General features: G+C 43.6%; 1 protein-coding gene across 2 annotated transcripts in view; it reads left to right on the top strand.

Moving 5' to 3' along the window:
- Positions 1-4,501: 4,501 nt before the first annotated feature.
- LOC141570661 (cytochrome P450 3A12-like) overlaps positions 4,502-10,354 on the top strand; it is a 37,899-nt gene continuing 32,046 nt past the window's right edge. For both annotated transcript variants that reach the window (XM_074328514.1, XM_074328513.1), the window contains exons 1-2: positions 4,502-4,677; positions 8,225-8,318. In XM_074328514.1, coding sequence (XP_074184615.1) covers positions 4,607-4,677; positions 8,225-8,318 — 165 coding nt within the window. In that variant the 5' untranslated portion in view covers positions 4,502-4,606. The remainder of the gene's footprint in view (positions 4,678-8,224; positions 8,319-10,354) is intronic.

Here is a 10,354-nt window from a genome sequence, read left to right as displayed (position 1 = left end):
ACTTCTTAATCCCTTCCCGCTTTTCACCTATCCCCACCCACCTCCTATCTGGCAACCATCAAAACGTTTTCTGTATCTATGAGTTTGTTTCTGTTTTATTTGTTTATTTTATGCTTTAGAGTCCATATAAAAGTGAAATCACATTGCATCTGTCTTTCTCTGTCTGACATACTCCACTCAGTACAATATCCTCAAGGTCCATCCATGCTGCCACAGATGGCAAGAACCCATTCCCGTCCATGGGTGAGCAATATTCTATTGTACATATATGTACCACCTATTATTATTATTATTTTTTTTAAAGTCAATTTTTCATTCTGATGAAAAAAAAAATTTTATTGGGGAACAGTGTGTTTCTCCAGGACCCATCAGCTGCATGTCAAGTCGTTTTTTTCAATCTAGTTTTGGAGGGTGCAGCTCAGCTCCAAGTCAAGTTGTTGTTTTCAGTCTAGTTGTGGAGGGCGCCACTCACTGGCCCAAGTGGGAATCGAACCGGCAACCTTGGTGTTATGAGCACTGCACTCTAACAACTGAGCCAACCAGCTGCCCTGCCTTATCCATTCATCCATCGATGGATACCCAGTCTACCTCCCCATCTTGGCCCACATAAACAATGCTGGATTGAACATATGGATGCACAGGTCCCCTGGAAGTAGTGTTTTGTGTTTCTTTGGATAAATACCCAGAAGTAGGATTACTGGGTCCTTGTTTGTCTCTTTTTTAAAGTCTATTTTGTCTGGTATAAGTATTGCTACTCCAGATTTTTGTTTGTTTGTTTCCATTTTCATGAACTATCTTTTCCCCATGTCTTTACTTTATTATTTATTTATTTATTTATTTATTTATTTATTTATTTATTTATGTATGTATTTATTTAATTGGGGTGACAATGTTCAACAAAACTATGTTGGTTTCAAGTGTACAATTCTATAATACATCATCTATATATTATATTATGTGTTCACCACCCAGAATCAGTTCTCCTTCTATCACCATATATTTGATCCCCTTTACCCTCTTCTACCACCACCCCTCCCCCTTACCCCCTAGTAACCACTAAACTGTTGTCTGTATCTATGAGTTTTTGTTTTCTTTTGTTTTTTTGTTCCTTTTGTTTGTCTTGTTCCTTTGTTGCTTTCAGTATCATATCCCACATATGAGTGAAGTCATATGGTTCTTGACTTTTTCTGTCTGACTTATTTTGCTTAGCATAATAATCTCAAGATCCATCCATGTTGTCACAAATGGCAGTATTTCTTTTTTTTTATGGCTTAGTAGTATTCCAACCATCCCTTTACTTTCAGTCTTGATTAGATCTGAAGTTGGTCTGTAGTAGGTCGCATATTCATATGTAAGGGTCTTGTTTTTTTATGCATTCAGCCACTCTGTCTTTTGATTACAGCATTTAATCCTTTTTTCACTTAAAGTGATTATTGATAGATATGTTGCCATTTTATTATTCACATTTTTTATCTTTTTTGTTTTCTTTGTCTTAAAGAAGTCCCTCTTACATTTCTTGTAATACTGGTTTCATAGTGATGAACTCCTTTAGCTTTTTCTTGTCTGGGAAGCTCTTTATCTGTCCTTCGATACTAAATGATAGCTTCCTGGGGTAGAGTAATCTTGATTGTAAGTCCTTGCTTTTTATCAGTTTGAATATTTCCTGCGAATCCTTTCTGGCCTGTAAAGTTTCTGTTGAGAAATCACCTGACAGTCTTATTGGAGCTCCTTGTAGGTAACTAACTGCTTTTCTCTTGTTGCTTTTAAGATTCTCTCTTTGTCTTTAAGCTTTGGCATTTTAATTATGATGTGTCTTAGTGTGGGCCTTTTTGGGTTCATCTTATTTGGAACTCTGCATTTCCTGGGCTTGTATATCTATTTCCTTCGCCAGGTTAGGGAAGTTTTCTATTATTATTTCATCAAATAGATTTTCAATTCCTTGCTATCTTCTTCTCCTTCTGGTACCCCTATAATATGACTGTTGGTACTCTTGATGTTGCCCCCGAGGCTCCTTAAACTAGTCTCACTTCTTTGGATTCTTTTTTCTTTTTGCTTTTCTGTTTGGGTGTTTTCTGGTACCTTATTTTCTAAATCACTGATTCGATCCTCTGCTTCATCTAATCTGTTGATTCCCTGTAATGTATTCTTCATTTCTATCATTGTATTCTTTAATTCTGACTGGTTCTATCTCCGTTTTTATGTTTCCTATCTCTTTGCTGAAGATCTTTCTGAGATCATTGAGCATCCTAATAACCAGTGTTTGGAATTCCATGTCTGGCTTTTCTCCATTTTGTTTAGTTATTTCTCTGGTACGTTGTTCTGTTCTTTTACTTGGGACATGTTTCTTTGTCTCCCCATTTTGGGTGCCTTCTTGTGTTTTTATTTATTTATTAGGTAGGGCTGCTATGCCTCCTGGTCTTAGTAGAGTGGGCTTATGTAGTAGGTGCCCTGTGGAACCCAGTGGTGCAGTCTCCCTGGCCACCGGAACTGGGTGCTCCAGATGTGTCCCTTGTGTGGGTTGTGTGTGCCCTCCTATTGTAGTTGAGTGTTGGTTACTGATTGCACATCAATGGGACAATGGGAGGGTTTGACCCTCACGCTGATTGGCTGTGAGGACTGGCCTTGACTATAGTGGAGGAGCTGTGGTGTTGGGGCTGACCCTACAGAGCAGGGTTTGCTTTAGTGGGACTCTGGTGCCTGCCCAGTCTGCCCTTTGGGTGTGTTGTCCTTGGAGGTGGCCGGGTGATGCTCCAGCTCTGTTTGAAGCTGCCCACTGGGCATGCCAGCCTCGGGGCCTCCTGGGAGGGAACTTGCAGCAGATCAAGATGCAGCCTGTGCCCTGCCTGGGGCCATCTGGCATGAGCCACAAAGCAACCCGCAGATGGCCACCACCTGTGCTAGACTTGAAGGTACCTTGAGAGGCCAAGCCACAAACCAAAGCCTGCTGCTGCTAGTACTGAGATTGGGGCTGCACAGCAAGAGGTACAAAACATGCCATAGCCAGATGCCAGATGCTACTTGTTTGGTTTTTGTGAACCTTTGAGAGACTTTATGAAAGTCCGCAGCATGAACTAAGGCAGGAGGTTTGTATGGAAAAGCCGCTGGAAGTCGCTTGGTTGTGCCCAAAAATTGGGTGGGGCAGTGACTCCAGGAATTGCTAGGGTGGGGCAGACAAAAGGTGATAGCCAGTTTGATTGAGACTCAGAAATGTCATCTGCCTGTGTCTGCATACAGGGAGGGGGGAGTGCTCAATACAGAAACAATGACTTCTGCTGACTCCTCCAACCAGTAGAAAGCTGCCCTTTTAGCCTTGGCCCTGAAGCCAGACAATTTAGTTCTTCCCCATATGTCCTTGGCACCTTTTGAGCCTTTGCCCCAGTGCTGGAGCTCAGAGCAGGTGTGTCTATCAATGAGTAAGTCCCTTTAAGAGGAACACCTGGGAGTGCAGCCACCCTCCATCTCACCTAACCACAGTCTCCACTGGTTTTCACAACCAGAAGTTTTGGGGCTTCTCTCCCTGGCACTGGAACCATGGGTAGAGGAGCCTGGCATTGTGCTGGGACCCCTTGCTCCTGCAGGAGGGACCTCTGCAGGTGAGAAATGCCTCCCAATTTTTAATAGTCACACGCTGGGGTGGGACCAGCCCGTTCCGTGTCTCTGCCCCTCCTACCAGTCTCGAGGTGGCTTCTTCTGTATGCTGTAGTTATAGGGCTTTGGTCAAACTAGATTTCATGTGATTCTCAGTGATTATTGTTCTGTGGTTTAGTCGTAATTGATGTGGTCCTGAGAGGAGGTGAGCACAGTATTTACCTACTCTGCCATCTTGACTGGAAATCCTCCACCAACCTTTCTTGAATGCCATTCTGTATAAAGTACTCTGCTAGGGACTAGTGACATAAGGGTGACGTAAATACCCAGACCATGCCCTTGAGAAGCTCTCAATCTGGTAAGGGAACTTGATGTGGAAAACAACAGTGGTGCTGGAGAATAGAGAAGACAATAATAGAATTGTGTGCAGGGAATAGAGGTTGTCCAGAGGAGGAAGTGGTTATATGTTCAAGGAGGTCAGTTAAGAAAGACTCTTGCAGAAGGGATTCTGTCTAGGCTGGATTTTGAAGGATGAGTAGGAGCCTTCTTGGGGGCACACAGGCATTTCTTGGCTGAGGAAACTGCATGGGTAAAGATTTGTAGACCTAGTTTGTTTGAAGGAATTCAAGTATTTTTTAGAGCAGGCAGCCATGGAGTCAAGGGCAGGTTAGAGATTTCAGGCCAGTGGCTTTACTTGAGTTTCTGTAACCTTTGGGCTTGCTGATAAAACTGAGTGAGTTGTTGATTGATTTCCCACAGAACACGAACTCAAGGGTGGTCAAAGTGGGAGTGTCCATCAACATTCAAGGTGGAGAGGGCAGGTGCAGGTGGAGCACAGATGGCCCTTTTACTGGCTGCAGATCTAGTCACGCCCCTTTTCTCAGCACATAAACATCCAGTGTAGCTGAGTCACAGCTGGGTGGGTGGGAAGGGAAGCTCCGCACGCACAGGCTGACAGAGACTAGCACACACTGCTGAAAGGGAGCCTCAGAGTGGCAGATCTTAGAAGAAAACGGCCATGGACCTGATCCCAAGCTTTTCCACAGAGACCTGGGTTCTCCTGGCTACCAGCCTGGTGCTCCTCTATTTGTGAGTAACTGTCCAAATGTGTATCCTCTGTAACCTTGGACTTGGGGAGCTAATCAGGGTTCCCTTTCCCTTATGTATTTGGAAGATCAAATATTTAATGAAGGGGGAGTTTCTTAAGCATTGGGGGCTACAAATACAAAAGGAGTTATTACTGATCTTGTTTGAAGGAGTATCGCCTCCCTCCCCCTCTAAATCCCAACCTTCACTGCCTGGAATTTTTAGTGACATTGTTTACTCCTGGGGATAATCTTGTAATCGACTGTCAGTTTGGATGGAGTTAAACTAACCAGAATTCAGAAGGGGCTGATTAAAAACAACTGGCTTCTGTGCAGTGAGGTCCTCACTCTTTTCCCATTTTGGGGGATCCTGAAGGCAGGAGGGAGTGGCCTGGGGATTTGTCTGATTACTTTCACTTTCCAAGTTCCACTTTCCAAGTTCTGTTTCTACTGCAAAAAATATGTAGAAGGATCGTCGTCCCCTGTGTGACTAGGTTGGTTCCTCCTCCCCTCCGACTGCCTGGCATCATTAACACAAGGAACCAGGGTGCACCCCAGATTTCATGGGGATTGGAGACTGTCCCACCCTCCTCTTCACACTGGCTCTTCCCTCTTTTCTGTGTCTCTACCCTGGCGCTCCCCTCTGAAGACTCATTCCCCCACCCTGTAATAGGCAGAACTTTTTACCCCTAAATAAAAATCACAGAGTAGAGAAACTTGGCAGAAATCATGAAATTGTATTCTTTTCTTTAACTTTTTCCTTCCAGTCTTTGGGGAGGTCAGCATCAGTATAGAGATTAATATTCCCCCTATATGAAATCAGCTAACAGCCTGCAAAGCCATGAACCGACAAGCCAATTTGGATTTAATTTTGTTCCCTTTAAGTTACAGTGCAGGAAGACAGATCTAACAGAAGAGTTCCTCTTAAGGGTGGGATTCCTGGTATCACAGAGCAGGTGGGGGAGGAACTTTCTTGACTTGTGGGTAGGGAAGGCTCCCTCCTTGTCCTGTTTCACCTCTGCCTCAATTTCAGTTTCATGAAGAGCAGGAAATCATGATGACATGAATATAGAATATATAAACTTTGCTTAATTTTTTTGAAAGAAATATTACAAATTCAGCGTATTGTGGCAACATATTTTCTGTGTGATGACTTTTTAAAATTAATTGACACAATTTAGTTTCATTCTATTTAACACCAGAGTTTTTTTTACTGAGGTAAGACTGTTCCTTCTGAAGGATAAAAGAGGGCTGTTGGTTCCGAATTTGTGGCGACAAATGTGTGTAAATAACCTTACCCTTCTAGAATAATGTCAGGAATATGATTCCAGTGTACAAATATATACTTTTATGACGTAGATTATCTATATGTTTTTAAATATACCTGCCCAGCCAGTTATTTTAATCTCACAGTGCAGATGAGTAAGTGAGATTGTGAGCCAGTGACTAAGACAGGCATCCAGGTAGCATCTGGGTGGAGTGGGAGAATATTTCTCCCAGATACTCCACGTCCTGGTCCACAGGAGGTCACTCACAGGGCAGCAGGGTAGGCATCTCATCTGCTTGAAGCCTGGGGTCGGGGACACCATCTAAGTCACACTGTGTGGTCTGTCTGGCAGTGGGGCTGTCACTACTGTCACCAGTGGATACACAGCACTCTAACCTTAGGTAACACTGGTACAGCTGAGTCACTAGCTGTAGAGTAGAGAGTATCCTCTTATGCCCACACAATGTAAATGCAATAGAAATGATTGGCTTTATGTTAGCCCCTTCATTTGCACCAAAGCAGTATTACTCTACCAAAAAGAGGGAAGCTGGGAAGAAACTGAAGAGTCCCCCAGCCCACCCTTGGCCTTGATATGGAACCATGTGAGTTTAGACCTTAGATTTTCCCTTGGGATCAATGTTGCTGACACATTCATTCAATTGCTTAGCCTTATTTGAGGGTTTATGTAACATGTTGAAAGTTCAGAAGTAGAAACTGGTTTAATTGATTTGCTATGGTTGTCATTGCGAAGGAAGGAACTAAGATGGCATGAACCAAGAGTACCCCGTTTTTGACAGTCAGTGTACATACTTCCACCAACTTTCTGGAGGAAGGATCCAAACACCCAGCTGGGCCTGGTTGAGGTACCTCTGCTGTGTCCTTAAGCATAAGTACTTTCATACAATTTTGGGCATTTATTTCACCACATATTATGTGATTTGCTGGAGCAGTACAAAATATTTGGAACCTATATTTCCTTAAAGGCTAAACTCTAAAAAAGAGGACACAAGGTCTTAATCCAGCTCTGGAACATTTTGTAGTTACTAATCTTATGTTTTATAACACATCTTTTGCTATCAACAGGAAGGTACCCTGTTTGCAAGGCCACCTATCTTTCAGCTGAAAGTGTTTGTAGAGTACGTAGGACCATTATACAGAGCCTGCTTTTCAGCCATAATTCCCTAATTTGCCTCTATGGGCTTCGTCTTGTAGGCCTAGAAGCTTCATGGTTGAAATGGTTGCCAACGGCCTCTTTCCTCAGCCTCTCTTCCTCCTCCCCTCTGACCTCTCTGAGTAACCCTGGAGTGGGAAGGCTTGCAAGGATCCAGAGCCCCCAGCTGTGGGACTCCACATATGACACATGAAGATCAATTTCAGGCAGGCCTGCCGGAGGAAGCACCAGCCTTAATGGGATTTTGAGATGGTTGACACACAGAGCCAGTAAACCAACTGCATGGTGACTGGCCATCATGACAAACGGCGTGAGCCTGGCACGCTTAGCAGGTGACCATCACAGGCTGGTGGACCAGATGCCACCAGGGGAAGAATGGTCTGGAAATGCATTATTTAGTCATTGGTTCCTTCATACAGCTTCATTCAGGGCCCATGTGGGACAATCACTCTTCTCTAGAGCACATGGCACCAAATTTCCTGAGAACATGGGTGTAGCTGAAAGGCTACGAGGAAAATGGAGGCCTTGAGCCCAGTTTCATGCTATAGAGATAAGAACACTGTGGCTAGTCAAGGCCTCCCTGTGATGATATATTTAAGAAGATCCAGATCCTAAAGCAGGGTCAGGGGCTAGAGGGAAGGCAAAGCATAAAGTCACAGAGCAAACTGTAAGAACTCTATCTCTGTGGGCGCTCACTAACCCTCAGTCATTGACGGATGCAGTTATGCAAAATCTCATCATCGGAGCAGAAAAACCTTCTTCCTTTTTCTGCTTAGAATTAGAATCTCCAAAATCCTGGAAGAGTCAACTTACTAAATAGAATTCCAGCCTGAGCCTCTCAGGAGCGCTCCAATCTGGAAAATTTATCAAGCATTCACTCTAGGATTGGGGCCCTGAAGTCTTCAGCTCTTTTTAGCTAATAATCATTACTTTATGTGGGTCTCTCAGTGGAAGTGAGAAAGGAGATGACGAGTGAATGGAATTATTGCTGTTGGAATTGCTTTATTACTTATCGCCTACATGTTACCTCCGCTTGACTGTTCCAGTTCCAAGTCCGCAATCACCAGCCCCAGCACCTATTCCACAATTCCTGCTTTCTCTTTTTCTTTATAGATATGGGACCTCTACACATGGGTTTTTTAAGAAGCTGGGAGTCCCTGGGCCGAAACCTCTGCCTTTTTTTGGAACTGTTCTGGGTTACCGTAAGGTGAGTGGTGTTTGGGCTCCCTCTTTCTCTCTTTTATTTTAGAGTATCATCTTTGTTTATATTCTTTATTTTTTATTAGTTTCAGGTGTACAAAACATTGTAATAGTTAGACATTTACATCCCTCACGATGCTAACCCCCCTCCCCCAATCTACTACCCCTCTGACATCTTATATTGCGGTTACAATTCCATTGACTCTGTCCCAGCTGAGTTCCATAGTCAAAGTGCCCTCCTCATGAGGATGTTCTGAGGTTTCACACTTTCCGGAATGGATGTCATATGCCCCATCCAGCACTGGGCCAGGTTTACCCCAAGGCCCTGTTGTCAGCTGTTAGGAGTCTCAGGTTTTGCCTCAGTCGGACAGCATCCCGCTCTGGCTGGTTCAGCACAGGACTTGCTGTTCCAGCTTGTGAGCATCGTGAGAAGCATTTTCTTGCAGCCAGGTGAAGATTCCCAGAAAGGCATAATCGTACTTAGTATTAGGTGAAAAGCATGAAGGAGGTGAGTGGCACTGCCTCATTACGGGTATACGCTAGAGTCAGACTTCCTGCTCGTAGCATAAGCTCCTGGTAGCTCTTGCTTCCGTCCTCCTGGAGAGCTTGGAAACTTCAGTGTATTTGGCAGCCCCAGTGTTCACCATCGGGGAATCTGCGTACATGCATTCTCTAAGAACTGCTAAATGCCTGTAGTTATATCCATGGCCCCTACTCACGCTTTGCTCGCCTTGACGACTTTGGGGGACAAGAGAGATGGAACAAGAGCTTTCTGCTTTACTTCTCTGCCCTCAGAGGAGGCACCTATGGGTGAGTCTGAGCAGCTATAACTGAGGCAGCATGGGGGCTGTCTGTCAACTTCAGATATTTAACCTCTAAATGAGTTGTGTGGGGTTTTTGTAAGTGAGAGAGAATTACTTATACAAAATCACTAGAAAGGAGATTATTTGACAAAATAGCGAAAAATTGAATTTAACTGAATGGAATATACTCGTTGACACATGGACTGTGGATTTTGGTGCGGCCTTTGTGATATATCCTGACCTTATGCTTCACCCAGGGCGTGGCCCCTGGACAAAAGGTTACCAGCTCACATCCTCAGGCCAGAAGGCAGAGCCTTGAATACAGGCTGCTCTCTGCCAGATTTCCTTTCCCAGAGACCAGAGGCTTGTTTCTCAGATCCTAATTCTCCCAACTGAGGTCTTCAGTGTTTCTATTAGTCTAAGAACTTCCCGTAATTTTTCCCTCTGAAAAAGCAATAATTTCCTTTCCACCTTTCCTACATCAACTCCTTATAGATGCACCCCCACACCCACATTCTTGGGACCTTCTTTTGCATGGTTAAAACATCTAATATCACAGCTAAAACTTAGCGATCAGAAGATTTGTATTTTAAGTGACAGAAGTGAAAACTCAGAACAAGTGTGTTGATTTGCTCAGGCCTGGTGGAATGGTGCCATCTCCCCAGCTTTTCTATGTTGAGCTGGAAAACCAGAGGCAAATCTACTTTGTCATTCATTCATTCCCTCAGTCAGTTTCTCACTCAACAAACGTGTCTCACATTTATTCAAATCTGCTAGAATAAAAGAGTCACTGGTGAGTCAAACGTCCTAATTCTGCTGGAATTCTAGAGAGGGCTCATGAGATAAATGAAAATCATGCTTAACCAGGAGATCAAAGAGTGCGCAGGCCACTCTTACTTTCCCTCAGCTTCAGTTCTCAGTGTCCACGGTGGTAATAATTCTGGGGTTTAGGAGATTTTAGAGGCAACACATGTACAAAAAAAACCTTTAGAAAGACAAGGAGTTAGTTAATATCATAGACAAGGAAGGGTAAGTCATTCAGTAGCTATACTAGTTACAGAAATTTGAAGAGTGATTTAAAATTCTCCATTTCAATTATCTCTTTATTTTCTCTCCATTTCCCAAAACACCTCTGAGTAAGAGCTTCCCTCTACCTGCCAGTGAAAAAGAGTAAACTTGATTTCATGAGTTTGAGTCATTTTTGTCCCAATTAGAGGTAGGGTTCAGTATGTTTAGATTA

This window comes from Rhinolophus sinicus, linkage group LG03 (genome assembly GCF_036562045.2).
Source record: "Rhinolophus sinicus isolate RSC01 linkage group LG03, ASM3656204v1, whole genome shotgun sequence".
Taxonomy (NCBI): Eukaryota; Metazoa; Chordata; class Mammalia; order Chiroptera; family Rhinolophidae; genus Rhinolophus; species Rhinolophus sinicus.
This window is presented reverse-complemented; position numbering and strand designations above follow the sequence as displayed.